At 42.1% G+C, this 20,216-nt stretch overlaps 1 protein-coding gene across 1 annotated transcript in view; it reads left to right on the top strand.

Annotated features, from left to right (window-relative positions):
- The window catches only part of adamtsl4 (ADAMTS-like 4), a 40,673-nt gene extending 23,589 nt beyond the window's left edge, over nt 1–17,084 (top strand). Inside the window, exons 5-17 of the mRNA XM_072394183.1 lie at nt 1,595–1,697; nt 8,791–8,930; nt 9,294–9,498; nt 9,945–10,129; nt 11,385–11,550; nt 12,078–12,338; nt 12,481–12,610; nt 13,132–13,336; nt 13,581–13,754; nt 13,841–14,020; nt 15,008–15,187; nt 15,291–15,438; nt 15,529–17,084. Coding sequence (XP_072250284.1) covers nt 1,595–1,697; nt 8,791–8,930; nt 9,294–9,498; nt 9,945–10,129; nt 11,385–11,550; nt 12,078–12,338; nt 12,481–12,610; nt 13,132–13,336; nt 13,581–13,754; nt 13,841–14,020; nt 15,008–15,187; nt 15,291–15,438; nt 15,529–15,659 — 2,208 coding nt within the window. The 3' untranslated portion in view covers nt 15,660–17,084. The remainder of the gene's footprint in view (nt 1–1,594; nt 1,698–8,790; nt 8,931–9,293; nt 9,499–9,944; nt 10,130–11,384; nt 11,551–12,077; nt 12,339–12,480; nt 12,611–13,131; nt 13,337–13,580; nt 13,755–13,840; nt 14,021–15,007; nt 15,188–15,290; nt 15,439–15,528) is intronic.
- The last annotated feature ends 3,132 nt before the right edge of the window (nt 17,085–20,216 follow it).

Genomic DNA, 20,216 nt, shown 5'->3' with positions numbered 1-20,216 from the left:
ATGATTTAAGATTTAAGGTTTTAAGATTACTTTATTGTCATGTACACACGAATGTTAACATGAAATTACTTCTCCGCATTTGACCCATCCAGGTTGGCACCTGTTGAACACACATGCACACGGTCACACACTCATGGAGACAGATGCCATTCACTGGAGCGGTGGGCAGCCAATCACAGCTGCCTAGCTCAAGGGCACCTCAGTCGTGTCAAGGAGATGGACTACCACCCCTCCAGCTGTCAGTCCACCAATCCACCAATTTGCGCCGATGGGTGCAAGAGTGAGCACTACTTTTAATTGGATGGCTGGCCAGAGAGGCTCTGAGACAGCATGAACTCAGTCAAAAAAAGAGTAAAAGTTTATAGATTTTATCTTCATCAATATAGCTGCAGCTCACTCTCAGTGTGTGTCTGGCTTCAGCCGTCCAATCAAAGATAATAAACCAACCTAATTATCTCAGAAGGTTTTGATTATCAGAGATTGTAGTCCAACACAGCCTGCAGGATATGGTTTAATACCACCCCTTCGTGTTGTTGTAGCAGGCTTGCCTACCGGGAGGAAGCGTTACTAGACTTGACTTCAATTCTGTGTTTTTTGTAGCCCTCGGTGAACTGAGGGTAAACACACTACTGGTGGCATGAGGATTTAGGGATTTAATTGATAAGTTGGTAATTGACTTGTTAATTGGTTTGTTGGTTAGGTGTAGTGCTGTTTAAATCCCATTTAAACGCATGACTTCTGGTGTAAAAGCAGTGTAAGTGTCCTCGCCTGCACCCCCTCTCCCCTCCCCCCCCTCCTTTGGAGGATTTTATTCTAAATGAAACCATCTGAGGGAAATAACTCTTTGGTGGATCTGTTAGACACGATCATGAGCCAAAATATTTTCAGAAGCACTCATTTGATATCTAATAATTCACTGCTCTCTGTTTGCTTTCTTTCTTACTCGGAAATGTGGCGACGTACAGTAGATACAGTACCTTTTACTGGTAAATGTACTAAAGTTTCTTGAGTTTCTGCAAAAGAGCGTATGTGTGGGGACAACGGCCTAGCTCTGTGAGTTATATTCAGTGCAGCTTAACCCAGCAGTCATGTCAGCCTGGTATTTAGGCAGTCGTTTCTGCGCAGGTATCCCAGAACTTTTTTCCCCTCAATGGCTCCATGAGGACTCCTCTTGAATGAGCCCGAGTTGCTCATGCACACACGCCTGTAAACGTGCTCACACAGTCACTCGCACTCCGTGGTCATGCACTGAAAGTCACAGCGGATTTATGTGAGCAGTCTTTTCCAAAAAATATATCATTTCCATATGGCTGTAATACACTCGTTGCTGCCCAGAGCAGCATGAAGACTACACTTGTGAGAGTTAGTGCCTAAAGGCATGGTGTGTTTGTGCTTACCCTCCTCATCTCAACTTAATTTTCCCCTTCATTATCAGATGTTTTTCCTCGCCTTCGACTCGTTACACTCCACCCTGCCTTCTCCAAGGACTGGGAGAGAAACAACACTTGTTTTAGTAGCTGTTCATATTGTATCAATGTGTGGCACTGAATTTTTTTGACTTTTCTCTCTGTGACTTATTGTTTTTGTCCTCCAGGTGTGTGGAGGAGGTGCGTTGGACTCCAGAGCGGAGCAGTGTGCGGCCTTTAACACCCAGGAGTTCATGGGTCGCCTCTATGACTGGGAGCCTTTCACAGAAGGTGAGGACTGAGTTAACGCGCTCACAGTAGTCAAGAGTTTGGCTGCAACGTGCTTCAGTGCGGTAATAGGTTTATAGGGACAATTAAATGGCATGACAGTGGGGAGGCGGGGTGAAAAAGAGTCAGTGATATGTGAGTTTGAGTGAGTTACATTTCTCTCTGGTATGAGTGAGCGTTGGCAGGCCTCCATCGCTTGCCCAACCCTCCCACTGGAGAATGCCTACATCTACATGCAGCACTGATGGTGGTGAGAGTTTAGAGTAACAGAGAATAGCTGTAGCTCAGTCTGCTTGTATTCTTCTTTTTTTCCTCTGGTTTGTCCAGCATTTCCCTCTCTGCCCTCCTCTCCTGCCAAGCTTCTCCTCCCAGCTCTGACTAAGCACACAGATTCCTCCTGAGTGAGATAAAGAAGAAGGGAGAAAAAGACAGGAGGAGAGAGGTGAGGGGTGATGGGTTGCAAGTGTTTTGTCACATGACCGTAAGGAGCACAGGGGGGAGGCGGTGACGTGACTTATGCACGCGCATGTCTTTTGTTTCTTTGTATGTGCGAATGTGGGGTTCGGTGTGTTTGTTTGCTCTCTTTTTTAAAGCGTACAATAGTTCAGCGCAGGTCAGTGAGTGCCTGTTTATCTTTGTTTTTCAATGCTGGAGGGAAAGAATAAGGCGAAAGAGAAAACTCCTATGAATATTTGAGGAATTTGGGAGAAAAAAGAAGAGTGGATAGAGAGACTATCACAAACGTGTGGGGGGGAGTGAAACACAGCTGTGAGATGATATCAGCAGTGTTTGTCATTAGACTTTTAAAGTATGTGTATGTGCCTCTGTGTATTTACAGCATGAGCTTATTGGCAAGGGCGCTTGTACTGTAGATAAAAGCTGAGTGGCTCTGGGATGATATGCCGGAAAATGTTTGTGCATCTGTTTGTCTGTGCTTTTCTGATTATCAGCAGCAATATGAAGATCTAGAACCAGAAGTAGCAGATCAGCAGCACCACTCAGCCCACATACAATGCATCAGTTTGGTTCTTCTGTCAGAAAACAAAACACACTTAGTCCGCCAGCACAAATAACCCAAAAAAACTGAATACATGAATACATGAATGGAGTATATATAACAAACATGATTTTCTTCAGAAATTTGGATCGTGACATGATTCAAGTTCAAGTTGCATCACTCCAAGTGTTTTTCACAAGCAATGGATCAAGTTAAAGGACCTTTTAAAATCCTTCTTTTGAATGTTAGCCAGCTATCTTAGTTTTCCATTTCACAATTTTACTGCCATGCTTCAGTCTCACGGCTCCCGTCAATGTAATTTTTAGCTGCTGAAGGAAGCTGTTCTCATGGACAAAAGCAGTGACAAACAGACTCTATGCTAGCTGCTCAGCAGGCAGACATGGGTAGTCATTAGCTAATAATGACGCAATTACATCAGTGTTTATTACATCAAAAATTGTATGGATATGAAGATCTCTTAAATGTGGACACACTCACTTTAACAAGTCAGTTTACTCCTTTCACTCTGAGGCTGTGTGGTTACCTTCAGTGGTCTAGTACCTACATTTGGTATTCAGTCGGCACTCCAGCTGATAAAAATCCGCAATTGCTTCAGAGTCATTTGACGCAGATCGAATACCAATTGCACCCTTTCCCATTGCAGTCAAAAGACAGATGTTTGTGGGCGTTAGCGATTTTATTATTTTTTTTCTGTCCAGTGTGAATGGAGCTATAGAGGAAGAACGAAATGCTACAGCCAGTTATTGCCCCATGAGACACGGGACAGATGGCTGGTCGGAATTGCAGTGAATGCAAATGTTTCTCTGCATCTGCTGGATGTATATTGAGGCAGTTCATAAGACATACTAAGACTTTTTTTATTTGCATTTCTTAAACTTCATAAAAGTCTATGGATAACTATAAAATGTTAGAGTTTGGTAATTGTGCATGACAACAGATTACAAGTTTTATAGATATTAGACGCTGCTGTCACTTTGATATGGAGCTACAACGCATCTACCAACTACCACACCTCATGAACTTTGTTATAAGTTGCCATATATAAACATTTTATATGGCCTTGTAAATGTATTACAATATAATATGAAAATGTTGGTAATGCATGGTAAACATGACCCTCGTTGAAAGTGTTTCTAACTTTCTACACTGACATGTCAGTGTTATATTTATGATTTATTTACATATTTATTGTGCTGCTGCCCATAGAAAGACATAAATATCCAAGAAGGTGACGATGAGTCCCCACAAAGAGACTACCATACCAGTGTCGCCACAGTTGGCACTGATATTGCATCATACTATATTAAATAGTCCAAAAATAATTTCCTTTTCTGAGACACAGAAAACAGACTGAAAACGACCGACTCTTGCAGCCACAAACATTTGACTTGCACTGTTTTCTTCAATAATATTCTCACGGCATCATTATAAGCTACTTGAAGTCTGTGTTGGCAAGCTTTCCTGTAATTTGACCACAAGAATGCAGTATAGAGTGGTGTAAGATCTGCTTATATATTCGCTTCATCTAAATTTGGTCTAAATTTGCACAATCTTTGCTAGATGATATGGCGTTGCCTGTTCATTTCTTCATAATCTGTCATTTGTTATGTGTTAAAATGTTTGGGATATTATGTATAGGCTACAGTATGTTTTATTTTTTATTTATAATAGAATATATAAAATAACATCAAAACCAGTTGAGTAACAAGGTGGGATTGTAGACCTGCCTGTCGCAACTTTAAACCTCTGACAGTTGAAGTGAAAAAAAGTCAACATATTGTCGTAATGCTGAGAAGCCTTGGATTCTGGCAGTTAAGACACAAGCGACCCCCTTAAACACAGCTGCGGACCATGCACACCATACTGTGCCAACAGTACTCCCTGAGAGCAGTGGCCTCCCCCAGCAGGACAAAAATACCACCAACACTGCTCAGAAACACCTCGAGGAACCCACAGAACCCGAAGGATATGCTGCCAACATCACTGTGCCAGACACAGCTGGCAGGTCAGAGCTGTTGTGGATGCTTCAGGGCAACCTACACAGTTAGAGGCTGGTGGTTTTACTGTTGTGGCTGACACATACAATATGTGTGTAATAATCGACAAATAGATCAAGAAAAATAATACAACGCTGCAATAAAACCGCCTTTTATTTGATTTCCGACCTTTTTTATTTACAGGTGTATTGTAAAGTTACATGTGATATTGAACGTTAATGTTAAAAGTTATTAAAGTATTGTATATGTGTGCTATATGAGTAAACTCAACCTGTCCTTTGACACCCTGCCTCTCTCCCAGTGTGAGCTGTGATCCTGCCAAACATAAAGCAGATAGATTGTTGGCGAAAAGGTCAGATATCCCGCTGTATAATTGCTTTGACTTTCCCAAGCGAACATGAGAAGTCTTCCAGAAAGGGTGTTTTGATTTTTGGTCAGACTTTGTGCAATCTTAAGGACAGAGGTGGATCAGCATGATCATTTCTGAGCGTTTGCAGCCTGCACCGGTGCTGGGGGTATCAGCTGGAGTCAAACTGTCTGCATAAATACACGGGGGATTTCCTTTCCAGCACCCCCGCTCTTGCAGTGTTTGTGAGGCTGTGCTCTGAATTTGAATTGCTTTTTGATGTTCTCTATCTGTTGTGTGTCCCTCCCTTCTGCTCCACCCTGTTGTTTTTTTTTTTTTTTTAAATGCCTTGTCCTTGAATTTGGCTCAGAAATCAGAGACAACTGGACAGAGAGAGGGAAACAGGACAACCTTTATTACAGAGTTCAGCAGTATTGTTGTAGTATGAGGCTGTTTGAACAAAACAAGTCACCAGAATGTCACATTTGCTGGCTGCTGTGGTGGATACCGCTCTGTAAGCTCTCAGTAGGCGACGTCACTCAATCTGAGCAGGAGATGATTCTTTTCCACTCTGTTAAGTAAACTGTATCACATTGTTTACCTCATTCTGCTCCCATTGCTCATAACCCAAGCCCTTTTTTATCTAGCTTTTCATCATCACTCTGGAGGCTACTATGGATTATGTGTGTGCATGTGTTAAAACATGAGGTGTTCATTTTATCTCCTGCTGCACTCATCTGTTTAGAACTATTTATGTGAAACAAATTGTGCAGTTTTGTGCACTGATGTGGCCTATGTCTTCGGAGTGGAAGTTCAAACAGTAAAGCTGCCACTGTGCTTGCAAGCTTCAGAAATTATAGTCCTTGCTGCTCTCTGTATAGCAGCAGTTTTGTAAGCGCTGCACGTGCAGGTGTTGTTTTACTTGAATATTCTCGTCCTTTTTTTAGGCTTCATCCCCTCTGCGCACAGCCATCCTACCCTCTTCCTGTCCCACTGCCTGTCTCTTTCTCTCTCCCTGCTCGAGTTTGTTTAGATGGAGAGATAGTGGGGAAGTATATTTAGACAACATATATTCCACTGTCTGAACACTAAGCTCAGAGAGGGCCAGCAGGATGGTGGAAGTGAATGGGAGCTCAGAGATGGAGGCAAACAGAGAAACAGAGACAGACAAGAAGAGACAAAGTAAAGTTAAAACCAAAATGTAGGAAAAGAATTAAAGAGGGTTACGATGGGCTCGAGGTTGACTCAAGAAGATGTTGAATATGGGAGACGAGGAGGAGGAAGAGAAACAGAGGGGCAGACAGTGCACAAGAGAGAAAACATCTCCCACTTTTAGCTCCCCCTCTATTTTGCCACTGTCTCCAGTTTAATCTCTCAAAGATAACTATGACAGACGGATGGAGAGAATGAACATGGAGAGAAAGAAGGTGGGAACACTCTCCCCTCTGTAGCTCTCTTTCCCCTTCCTTCTGAATACATACGTTTTATCGGTCTTCCTGCAGTTATCAGGCAGTAGAAAGACCAAACGAGTGAGGAAGCAATGCTGAAAAATAAAAGTTAGCATGTTAGATAGTAGAGTGACTCGTGCTGTCACACAACTTACAGCACTGCGGTGCTAAAGACTCACCATATCTGAAAACCAGTTTAAGAGTTTATTTGTCCTTCAAAGAGAGCAGACAGATGTATCTACTTCTTTGCCGTTTCTGTCTCTGATCCTCCATGTCTTGTTTAAGGATATTGAAGCTGTGCTGAAGGACTTCTACGTTTTCAGAGTATATTTACAAGCAATCTGATGAACCAAGTCGTGTCTCCCTTTTATTTCCCGCAGAGTTGTACAAAGATAAACATCCTGCCTGGATCAATTGCTTCCTGTGCATGACCTCTTTACCACTTCCACCCACTCAGTGAGATTAAATACACTCCTTAATGTTAATATATTTGTGCAAGAAAAGAGTTGTTTATCAAGGTGTAAAACAAGATGAAAAGGTACAAACTGTTTGTGCGGTGTTGGCCCACACTGCATGTTTTTTGTCATGACTCACAACCTGGCTCATCTTTGATGTAAATACATTTTTTGGGGAAAGCTTAAAGCAGATACACCAAGCGACCTATGCAATGAATTTTGAAACTGACTTTCCAGTAAAATGCAGCGTCTGGACGCTGGAGTTTTTCTTTTTCTTGTTTTAGCATTTCTTAATTCAAGATGACCTGTGAGGCACTTGAATTACACATGAAGAAGCACAGTTGTGCTGTAAGAGATTTCAGAAACTTTGGATATTTTGTGGAAGCATATGGAGTTCCTTTAACTTCACAAGGTGAAAGCGGGGGGTTGGTATTTGCCCTTTACACTTTGCTCTCAGCTGTCTCCTTTGAAGATGATGGAAACTTTAGGTAACTTGCTGCTGATGTCTTTCCGAGCTGGCAGAGACATTTTTATTCTATTTTTATGGTGAATCAGTCTTTAGTGCTCCATGAAAGTGTTGAGAAGGGCAAACTTATTTCAAGCATAATTGTATTTCTCTGTATTAAACATGTTTCTCAACAGACTGATTCTCGGACAGAATTATGTAACTGTATAATAGCTTTAACTGGTCATGAGGTCAAGCTCTTCACATTTATGTGGAATTTGATCATGCGTATTGTTGTGTTGTAAATTGTCAGTGAAATATGACAGAAGAGTGCAAAGTCACACACTTCCAGTTTCAGGCACTCTTCCCTCCTATCTCCAATTTAATCTGTGACTCGTGAGTCTTTTGCAGTGAGTTCATGTCTACAGCCCAATTTCATGCAACATAGTCACAGCAATGTCCATACACACACATATATATACACTGTGTCTGACTGAGGACCTAAACACCCATTACTTCCCCAATTTTTTTCTTTAAAGAATTTGACAAACAGAGAAGCAACTCACTTTTTTTTACTGCCCATTCCTCTTTGTCCCTATCACTTCTGAAAAGGAATAGTTCCACATTTTAGAGTCTAGACTTCCTCTTCCCTGCAAAGACACAGATAAGAGGTTGGACATGCATCTAATGTTTAAGTAAAATGGAAATAGCTTTGCCTCAGCTCAAAAATCTGCCTTCCAACATCTCTCAATGAACTTGATCTGCTGTATATCAACTGTACATTAACATTTTATAGAGTTCTTCTCAATGGGAAGTTGAACAAGTATGCATCACAAAACTGTAATTTATTCCTTGTAGTTTCACACCTTTCAACCTCCAAACTGTTTGCTTGCACCCCTACTCCCTTCTGAGGTCCTCTGTATTCACTACTCGTCTACTTGTCTGGCTTCTCTTTACAGCACTGAAGGACTTTTCATTTCCTCTCTATCCTTGAAGCAGTTCTCTCTTTCTTTGATTCCTCCCCTCTGTTCTGTCTTTGCACATATTATCCCTCCCTTCTGTGTGTACCAGTTGGGTTGCACCCATAAATCTTACCTTCCTCAAGCTTACGTTTACACCCTCTTTGTAAGTATGCATCTCCTGGGAAGGTGCAGCAGTGAGTGCACTGAGCAGAGGGGGAAATAGCTGATCGCTGTCTCACCGTCTGACAGTTAGGGGTTATGAGTCCGGTCTCAGTTTCCTTACCACATGGAAAGACGTTTATCACCCAGCTGCATCTTCTCCTCGCTGCTCAGATAGACAGATGCAAACAGTTACGCATATTTAAAGAGAAGGATACAGTGTGTGTCTTGTGTTCATGCTACTACCCTCTGCTTGTGTTTTGCAGTTGGTGTAGACAAGCAGTGTGAGCTGACCTGCAGACCTGCTGGCTATCGGTTCTACGTTCGCCAGGCGGAGCGCGTCAGAGATGGGACGCCCTGCTTCAACGTTAGCACCAATGATGTGTGTGTAGAAGGAAGATGTCTGGTGAGTGGATTTAAATGCGCATGTGTGGGAGTCTCTGGACCTGAGTCCACTCTGTTTAGCTGGTGTTGACAGTCAGCCAGAACCTGGCTAAATTGAACCTACCACTCAGATTAGGTCGGCCCTCCTCTGGGCCTCTTTTCCCTGTATCTCACCCTCATTTCCCCCTTTCTGCCTCCATCTTGCGACCACCAGTTACCAATTTACAGAAATAACAGTGAAATAAACACTTGCATCAGATGTGAAATGTCATTAAGAGTTCTAGCATTTCTCTACTCTGCCCCCACTCCTCCTTGTTCCCCTACCCTACTTTTCCCTCATTGTCTGAGCCATCACTCACATCTTTTCACCATCTTCTCCTGCCAGACTGAGGGTTGCGATGGGGTGCTGGGCTCCAGCGCTGTGATTGACAAGTGTGGGGTATGTGGTGGGCGGAACACCTCTTGTCGAAAGGTGACGGGAAGCTTCCAAAATGTCACGGTTCCCTTTGGTTACCACAAGATCCTGGACATCCCACCCGGAGCCACATTCATTAACATCACGGAGAGACGAGCAAGCCCTAACTACTTGGGTGAGATGTAACGGGCAAACAAAATTGCACACACACACATATACAAGTGCAGTTCAAGATTTCTTGAATAAAAGTGGCTTTAGCTACAATAAAAGTGAATATTGGCGAGGGAAGTGCATATTTGGCGCCAGACCATGTGTGTGCTGGCTTCAGCTAAGACTGCAGATTTTGTGGCCTTGCAGACTCGGGCCAGATAAAGCTAGTATTGTTGAAGTCCATAAGGAATCAGTGAAGTGTGTACATGTTTGCGTGTGTGAGTGTTTGCTTCACCAGCGTCCTGTTTGTAAATGAAGCAGCTCTCCAAAGTCTGTGTTTGTCTGTCTGGGAGTGTGTTTTAGCACATGGGGGGTTTCCTAAGAATCTGCCAGACTAAACAGGGTCTAAATACGAAAAGAAAATACAACTGAAATCTTTTGAGACTCTCGCTCTTGCCTCTGTTTCTCCAGCCATGAGGAGTGGCACAGGGGCTTCAGTGGTGAACGGACGCTGGGCTGTGGACGCTCCAGGGGAGTATCAGGCAGGGGGAACCACTTTCACCTACACCCGACCCAGAGCGCAGTCAGAGGGGGAAGAAGAGAAAGGGGAGTCCCTGAGGGCACGAGGACCCACCACAACACAGCTGCAGCTATATGTGAGTACTGGGGCCCAGGAAGGCCTTCATTTAAACCCTGTAAGTAAACACAAATGAAGGCAATGAATACAGCCACAACGACCAGCGTCCAAGCAGATCAGAGGCATTAAAGATTACAATTAAATTATCTTCTGTCAACAACAGCGAGAATTTGGAAACATGCTTCAATGCTTTTGCTTCATTATTATCTTGCAGAATCAGACCATCAGAGGATTCAAAACCACTCAACCTTTGCTTCTCCAGAGAATACAACTCACTTGACTACCCCACTGTAGAGACAAAAGTTTTCCAAAGTCTAAATTTTAACTATCAAATCCTGAAAAGTACAATTCTCTTGGTTTTGCGTGTATTGGTAAATATTTTGGTTGGCTGAATTTAAAATGTGTATGGTTAGATGAAGCAGTGGACAGAGGAACATCTAGATAGAACATATGATATCCAAACAATGTCTGTACAAAATTTTGGAAATGTAGAAGTTAAATGATAAGTGGGATTGGAGTTCAGCCTTACTGTTTGTTGTGGTAACAACAACAAAAGAAAATTCTTCCTAGTTTTTTGTCCACCTTACGAGTCACGCACCAACATGAGGAAACCAATAGCTGGAAAAGCAAGTGGTATTAAAAAGAAACAGCTGGCAAAACATGTTACAGTAAGGTTACCTGACAACGGCTCAGTAAAATGAATTGGGTATTAAAAAAGCACCTAAGACAGACCCTCACCCTAACCCAGCTGCACATAACTGCATCCACAAATTGTTGATAAATTTCAAAATAATGTTACTCAACATAAGATCTGAATATTCATTTAATATCAGTCCACAGAACATAATATCATTAAAGCATTCAGAGAATCTGGAGAATCTCTATACACAAGGGGCACCCCTGAAAATCAATACTGGATGCCTGTGATCTGCCCTTGCATTAAAAACAGGCCTGATTCTGTCATGGAAATCTCTGCATGGGCTCAAGAACATTTCCAGGCATCAATGTCTGTGATACAGAAATGTTACAAATCGTTGCATCCTGTTCAGATTTTATAACTTTATAACTTTTTTTTTTTTAATTGGGCTTGCATATTACCTTTTTAAGAAAAAGCTCTTGTAGATGGGCTGCAGGGTTTTGCAGTGTCACAATGAACTCCCGTGGAGGACAGCAGTTTAAAATACTGCAGCCTATCCTAACCTCTGACAAGCACATTTCTCTGCAGGGATCCTTCAAGTTGTTTTATGGTGTGTCACGTCTGTTTTGCACCGTAGATCATTTTCCACAAGGAGAACCCGGGCATCGACTATGAGTTCTACATCCCAGTGGAGAAGAAGGAGGGAGAGATGGAAAGACTGATAGAGAGGGAGAGGGAGACGTCCAGAGAGGCACCCAGGGAGAGGCCGAGGGAGAGAGAGCCAGCGAGGGCACCCCTGCGTGGTGCGTCCATTGCACCTTAGATTTTCTGATCTTCCCTCTCCTGTTTGTCAGAGGCTATATCCGCACGTTGCATACGTTTAGCACAAATTTGAAACTTGTCAGTGGTTGAACTGAACTGTAAATCCAACTGAAGAGTTGAATTTAAGAGTCATTCTTTTCAAATTATATGAGGAAATATTACTGTAAGACATGATTGATGTCTTTTTGGATTAGGATGGGCGCGGTTGTGGGCCAAGTGGGAAGAATTCTTGTATGAGCGTGTTTGTTTGTACTTGTTTGCCCATGACCTAGATGGGAGGCTATCTGCTCGACATGTTTGCTGTCATGAGACCATGACCTCATCATGACATCATTAGCCTCTGACTCACTCTCTTCCTCCTATTTGCAATATTTCAGCGTGTTTTGCCTTTTTCCTCGCCCTATATCACTCTTTTCTCTTTCTCCACCTTGTGTCTATTTCCCCACCTTTCTTCTGCCTTTCCTTTCCTTTTTAATCTGTCTTAATCTGTGTTTATCTTCTCTCCTAGGTCCCCTAACTGTGTCAGTAGAAGACCCTCCTCCCGATCCTCCTGTTTCAGACTCTTCTTTCCCCTCCTCCTCTTCCTCCTTATCTGTGTTCTCTCCCCAATCCTCTGATCGGTGGATACCTGAGAGGACACGCCCACGAGGATCCGCACCAAATAGGAATGCCCGAATCCCCCCTCGCACTGACCTGCGACCGGACACCCAGTTGCCATTTGTGTGGAGGAGAGGTGGCCTCACAGATTGCTCTTCCTCCTGTGGCAAAGGTCATCCTTCTGATTATTCATATATGTGTCTTACTTTAAGTTTATATCTGCTTGATTATTTTGGATGATGTGATGTCACCCTCCTCTGGTTGAGGGGTGTAGGTGCAATAACACTGAAACTGCATCCCTTCTCTCTCCGTAGGTTCACAGTATAGAGTCATTCTATGTATAAACCGCCACACAGACGAAGAAGTCCCAGATGATAAGTGTGACTCTGCAGCCAAACCTGTTCCTGAGGAGGAGCCTTGTAACACACAGCCCTGCCCACCATTGTGAGCAAATTCACGTTAACATTAACCCTCAGTATACATGCGTTGTTTTTCTAAAGGTTTTTCTACTATTGTTTCCTAAAGTGATTCATTATTTTCTTACATAAGCCTGAGCATGTGATTCTTCTCAAAAAACATTATAAAGGAAATTGATTACTCTGTAAAAAGCTCACCAGTGGCCCCTTCTACTGGTACGCCTTTAATCCAGATGTGTGAAAGGGGAATGAACAGGCTGTGGAGCATTGTGGTTGTACCTTTAAGCAGGTAGCAGAGCAAAATCGAAACACCGATATAACAGATGCTATTTTGTTACAAAACATGCATTCTGGCTCAAGAGGTGAAGAATATGAAAATAAAATCAGCATTTTCAAAGTGGATCGATTTGAGTAAAAAAAACAACAGATTAGCCTTTTGAACAAAGGCATTCAGCTGTGGTTTCTCTGCATAAACAAAGTTGAACATTTATGGTCGACCGATGCTAAATTCGTCCCGATGGTGAAGATGTTTCCTTGTCTGTGCGTTAGCTGGGAGGCCAGTGCGTGGTCTGAGTGCAGCGTGTCCTGTGGGCCGGGTGTGCAGCAGAGGCAGCTCCAGTGCAGGCAGAGCTTTGGAAACCGCTCCACCATGGTCCACCCCCAGCGCTGTGCCAACCTCACCCCACCAGAGTCCACGCAGGCCTGCCAGCTCCAGCTTTGTTCGCACTGGGAAGTCAGCTCTGACTGGAGCACGGTACGTCAACGAAACCAGTATGTGACTGGAAATTGCATCTGCTCGTGGGTGCACGAGTGCTGCTTCTCAGCATCTGCAAAAGGAGTTCCATTTCAACATGTCCCTATGTTTCTATCATAAACTTTCTAAACTATTTTTCTGTCCATTTAGTATTTTTCCCTTAAATTATTAACTAAATGATAATGTATCATGCTTCATCTGGTCATTCTCAGTCTCATGTTTCTCTCTTCTCTATTCACTAAAGTGCTCGGTGGACTGTGGAGTAGGGAGAAGAACACGGAGTGTGCGTTGTCTCAGCGATCAGGGTGGCGTGGTGAATGACAAGGAGTGCAACTCTAGGCTCCGCCCACAAGGAAGCGAGGAGTGTAACATGGGCCCCTGTGTGACCAACTGGTACTTCAGTGACTGGTCCAAAACTGTAAGCAACATGCATGCACATAAGCAAGGGAGCAAACATGCACTCAACTGTAATCCTCAACATGATATCCCACTTTGTGTCCTCAGTGTTCGGCGCAGTGTGGCCCCGGGGTGCAGAAGAGAGAAGTGGTGTGTCTCACCAGAGGAGGGGTGAGAGACGGTGAAGGAGCAGGTGACTGCGTTGCAGAAAAACCAGCTGAGATGAAGGCCTGTAACAGGGGTCCGTGTGTGCCGACAACCATGTGGTACAGCAGCCCCTGGTCACAGGTAGGACGGAGGGAGGAAAATGCTGCATACAGTTTTAATAGATAAAACCAGAATGCAGAGATTCACAAATTATTTAAACCCTTTTTTTTTTTTTTAAAATGGTGCACAGATGGCATATATACTGATTCTGAATTTGCAGGGCCATGTATTTCAAGTAGGCAGAGAACCTTGTGAAAGGCTGACAATGTCCAGGATTTCAGTGCTCAAACTGACCAAACATTTTTACATCAGAGGAAATTATTTGCTTTTGAGTCTAAAACAGGGAAACAGTGGCTAACTTCACCTGCAAGGCACAGGAAATAATGATAAGGTCATAACTTACATTTAAGTTTCTGATAGATAACATAACACGGATGAACACGCTGCTGCTGTAATGTTGTGTATTTCTCATTAGTCATGATACAGAGCACTAGTGAATGTCTGGAGCATGTAAACATATTTCATTAGTTTTATTACAGCAGTCAGCCACAGCTTCAGTCTCCTCTGATTTACAACTTATGCAGGGCAAAGGAAGAATTATGAGGTTCGTAATCTTTTCATGATTATAAACCTGCGTGCTGATACCTTTACAGCTAATCAGTTACTTAAAAAAAAAAAGCAGCAACAGAACAAAGTGTGCATCGCCTCTAACATCATCCAGTCTGACATTTATTTGTCTTCTCTGTCTTGCTCGTGCACTTTATCTCTTTTTCCTGACTTTATCTGAAGGAATTGTCTTCAGTATTTGCTGCATCTGCCACGACCCCGTCCAAACTTTTAGAAACACTTTGGCATCAATTTCAAATGATTCAAAAAATGGAAATAAAACCAAATTAAATAGGTTAAATATTAAATTAAATGAAATATTCCCAAATCATTGAGTTCTGTTTTTATTTACACTTTTTTTCGGTTGTGGGTTTGTTGTTTAAGGAGCACTTTGTTGTGTTTTGTTGCACAGACACTGTTGGCTGGTGTTGAGTATTTGACTCGTTTGATGTGCTCTTTCAGTGTAATGTGCTGTGTGGGGATGGAACCCAGCGACGAGACATCATTTGTGTCGAGAAGATGGAGAATGACTTTACTGTCGTGCCAGCCACAAATTGTGCTCATCTAGAGAAGCCTGCGGCTGTCCAGGAATGCGAGATGGGAGAGTGTCAGCCACAGTGGTTCACAACAGAGTGGAGCGCGGTGAGAGATGACGGAACAGGAAGAAATGTGGAAACTGCACTGTAAGTGAAAGTGTCCAAGGATTTTCACCATAGTATTTACGCTCTGTGTTTTTTTCTCTTAGTGTTCACAGTCCTGTGGGAAGGGCTTACAGGTGAGGGAGGTTCGATGTCTAACACCGGACAAAAAGCACAACCAAGCATGCGATGTCAGCACCAGACCTGAACAGGAACAAATCTGCAACACAATCCCCTGCGGCTTACAAATCACAGGTGGGTGTGTGTGTGTGTGTGAGACCGGGCACCTATGTGTGTTCTGGTCATCATCCCTGCTAACCTCTGCCTCCTTCTCTCTTTTGTCAGATAAAAACTGCCGGGACAGACGAGATAACTGTTTGATGGTGGTGCAGGCTAGAATGTGCGTCTACTCTTACTACAAGACTGCCTGCTGTGCCTCCTGTACGCAGAGTGCCCAGCGCGCCAAGAGGCACTGAGCAGCCCTGGACTACAAGCAGTCGAGAAGAAAAAGATATACCTAGCTGCGACGATGAGTCTGTAGAAATTGACAGCCCAGAGTTGACATGTCATTCGAATAAGATTTAGCTATTTTCTCCTGACTGTTCAGGTAAAACACTGTGAAAACAGACGATTCCTTCTGTCAGAAACCGATGTAATCCGGAGCCACATATTCAACTGGGCTTTCTTTAGTTTACTCCGTGCATTAACAGGTGCATTGTTAGTACTGTCATTTCCACTCTTGAAGGCTCATTTCTGTGGCTGTTAGGTTGTAACAGAAGGCGCTCACTGAGGACACAGCTGTGTTTCAGCAGCAAACTTAGCCCTCCTAATCTACAGGATCTTAAAGCAGATGCATTCAAACGTGCATACCACTACTTATGTGTTAAACAAATAATTACCATATGTGCCAGATGAACTGTGTATACTGTAGTGCTGCAGTATGAGTGCCGAAGATCTACTGGAATAGATCTGTGTACAAGTCCCCCCTCTTAGCTATCGTAGCTGCCCCCGGCCAAACTCGAAGGATTTTTTTGCATGTTGTTTGTGTTTTACCGTTAGCCAAAAAAATATGTCCTCAAGTGTCCTCTTATTCAGTATTTGGACAGATGAACCAAAGGGGTGGGGTGACCATGGCAATAAGTGACCAAATATAAAGGGGTGGAGAGACAGAGATGAGATTCTTCCTGAACAAGAAGGATAGTTGGCATGGATGTTGTACAGCACAGGCTCTGTATAGTCTCTTTGCTTCACATATAAGTCTTTTTAACTCTTAACGTTCAATTCCTTTTTACTTAAGAGGACAAAAAGCTTTCAAACTATTTGCTTGCGGAAAATTATGCTTGACACACACAGATTCAGGGTATTTGCCCAGAAAAGCTGAGAAACTACAGTTTCTCCGTGTCAGCACACCTTTTACAAAGTAGCTTACACAGTGTGAACTCTGTGTAATCACAGCTGAAGACTTGCAAAAGAGAGCAGCAGAATTTTTACACTGACTGTTCAGGGGTTCACAAGAGCATTTTGACTTGTGTTAAAATCTCCACCTCTGTGTAAACATGGTGCTGTCGACTAAAAGTGCAGCACGTGATTTTTTTTGTTTTTAAAGAAAGAAATTAAGTGATCGAACAGTTCTTCTCATAAAGTCAAATGAGAAGGCCAAACCAACAATGACTTTGTCTCCATCGTCATACGTTTGAAGTTTCCTGCTCTGCAACGTGCGGATGTCTTTAATCTTTTAAAAATGACTCGCTACGAAAAAGATAAGGTGATTTGTCAGGAAAAAAGCAAACAAACGAGTCAGTAGGGAGTAAGTTTGAGGCTTTTGCAAATTTCTTACTTGGTGAATAATTTATTCAGTACGTTTGGTTTATGAAGGACTAACTAATAAATTATTAGAACAATCTAGAGCCCCTGGGTTTACTTTAAGGAGAGGTGTGAGTGTGAATATAAATTGTTTTTGCATAAAAAATGAAACCAAGAGGAATCAGCATCAGTTCAGTGTTGGTTTTGTTCTTTTCATGGGATTTCTTGATCATAAAAACAATATGAAATATGGCCTCTAACATCTAATTGATTTTGCAGTGGTCAGCTGTGCTAACGTATTACAAACATCTGCATGTCATCGCCTTCTTGGGAGGGGACGTTTTGACTGTCCCACGAGAATAGATGAAGTCAGAATTAGGAGACGTCAATGAGACTGACAAAGCTGCTCTCTTTCTCGCAGTAGTTAGTAACTTCAACTATGATTATATATCAAATGCAGTCATCCTGCTAAGCCATAAAAACTGAATCCAACCCCAGTCCTTTAAAGGTGGGGATGCTGTGTAAAATGTAACTAAAAACTAAACGCAGTAGTTTGCAGTTCTCATGAACCAATATAACGTTCACAACAGAACATAGAAAGCATATCCAATGTTCAAAGTGAGATGTTTAACTATTTCACCAAAGATATTAGCTCATCTTGAATTTGATGGCAGCAATAAGTCTGTAAAAACTTGGGACAGGGCCATTTTTACCATTGTGTGGCATCCCCTCTTAGTTTAACAGCAGTCTGTAAACTTCGGGGAACTGAGGAGACCAGCTGCTGGACCTTAGGGAGAGCAATGTTGTCCCATTCTGGTCTGATATATGATTCTAGCAGCTCAACAGTCCATGCCGTGATTTCCAACACCGAATTGTGTCTGTTTTAAATGCAGTGCTGCCTGAGGATCATGAGCTTCCAACAATCATTTTTGACCATAGAGACGTCTCCTTGTTCTGAATCTTTTAATGATATTTTGAACTGTAGGTGATGGAACATTCAAAGTCATTACAATTTTACATTAAGGACAATAGTCTGAAATTGCTCCACATTTTGTAGACGCTGCCCCTCTGATGTGCTCTTTCTATACACAGTCGTATTACGGACCTGTTGCCAATCAACCTAATTAGTTACACCATGCTCCTCCAGCTTTTTCTTTTTACACACTTTTCCAGCTTTTTGTTCCCCTGCTGCCATGAAATTCAAGATGAGCAAATATTTTTCTTGAAATAGTAAAACTTCTCACTTTCAACATTATAAATGTTGAAATAGATATCAGTTTATGAGATTTACAAGTCATTGCAGTCTATTTTTTATTGACTTTTTAACTCAGTGTCCCAACCTTTTTGTTATTGGGGTAGTAGTTTGCGTTTTGAAGCGGCAGTCTCTGTATATTTGTGTGTAAGTACGGCTTTATGCTCTTTTAAATGTATTTCCCACGCCTTCCAACCCAACGTGTACTCACACCCAGTCAAACGTGAGGAGCCTGTATATTTGTCAGATATGTTTTATTGTGTAAATTTCTTTGAGCATCTTCACACTTGTGTTTTATTACTGAATAGAGTTGTCAGAAGAGTTGTAGGCTGCATTTATTCACATCTAACTGTCATATAACTGTTGAATCAGTGACATTATTGTGCATTTGAATTATGAACGTTTCCATGTGCATGCATGTGTGTACGTTTCTTTGTTCTGCAGCTGTGGCTTTTAATGTGTCATTCTCATCTCTAATCCCTTGTAGTATAAATGACATCATATACACATATATCTATACAAATAAGAATAGTAATTTATCTATGATCTGAAAAACATGTAATTTATTATCTGTTTTGAGAAGCTGTAGGAATTTTTTGTTACTACCAGAGTTTATGAGATTGTTATTATCAATATGCCGAAATTTTTTTTATCATCCAAAAAAACAGAAAAGAGTGTGGGAAAATTATTATCTGAAAGCTTCATTATAAATAAAACAGAAATAACAGAAAATTAATAAATGTGTCACATTTGTTGTTGACCAGTGAATAAGGGTGATGTTGCCACTTTTCTCCAAACGGTGGCGCCATTGAGTCTGTGAATCCTTTTGCTTCAAGGCAAACACTGCATGTTTACTTTTAAGAGGAGAATGTTACTATTAAGAAATTAATAGAGCAAAGATGTTCTGTCTTTCAACTAAACAAAGTCTTGTGTTGCAAGTCGTTGCTTTGCAAAAGTAGCCTATCCAAGGAGCACAGGCAAAATCAGCTCTGTCATTTTCCCCATATTCAACATAGCACCAAAAAGACATCAAATAAAGCCATTGTTTATGCAATTATGCATTTAACGAAGGGTTTTGAATGTGACATTTAGGCCTCCGGTACAAAGAAGCTGTTTCCAAGAGACATTTATCATCCAAGCCCTGTGTTTTTTATTATCAATTTTTGCCAAGTTCAACAATAGGCCGTGTTGTCTGTAGTTTAAGTGAAAGTGGGGAGGAAAGGTTGGGGATTTTAAATGACAACACACCTTTGTTTGACTTTTTTTCCAAGTAATAATTATGATTCTTAAGTTAATTGTCGTTGCAGTGCAGGTGCAAGCAGCAAGGCTTCTAGACCAGGACTTTGGGAATACTCATTTGAGCCCATGAGTTTAAAGTTTTGCAAACTTGGTTATCAACAAAGTCTTATAGCTGTTTCAAAGCAGTAACAACACCTCTAAGATCACAATTTCTGGTGGTGAAATATTGATTTTGCAAGGGGAACGCCTCCTCCGGTGTGACATGAAGTTTTTTACAATTACATTTAATTAGTCAGCAGATGCTTCTGTACACAGATGCTTACAAATGAAAAAACAACATTGAAGCTGCAGAGTGGCAAGATTCCTGAATTGTAACTTGAAGTCTTGGTTTTCTCTGCCTATTTTGAAGGAAATTGTCCCCAGTGGGGAGGGTTTTTTTTATGTTGACTAGTGGTGAACGTATTAAAGCATCTAACTCTGACAAAACAGGTGATGTCAGCTTCCAAAAAGCTAAATAGCAAGGTTTTTTCAGATTTTCTCCTGGCAGGTTGTGTGCCTCTTCTGGTTTGTAGGAAGGACTGTGTGACGTGAGATATAGGCTGCATGCAAGTCTGTGTATTCTAAGGGTGTAGCTATATGGTGGAGGGTACTATAGGGAGAGGGCACCAGGCAAGGCAGATGGTGACCTTTAGGAATGAATTACCATGAACCCAGTGACTCCTTTCAGGCTCTCCCTTCA

Source organism: Leuresthes tenuis, unplaced genomic scaffold (genome assembly GCF_036924035.1).
Source record: "Leuresthes tenuis unplaced genomic scaffold, fLeuTen1.0.hap1 SCAF_10, whole genome shotgun sequence".
NCBI classification, from domain to species: domain Eukaryota; kingdom Metazoa; phylum Chordata; class Actinopteri; order Atheriniformes; family Atherinopsidae; genus Leuresthes; species Leuresthes tenuis.
Note: the sequence above shows the minus strand (reverse complement) of the source record. Positions and strands in the feature narration are given on the sequence as shown.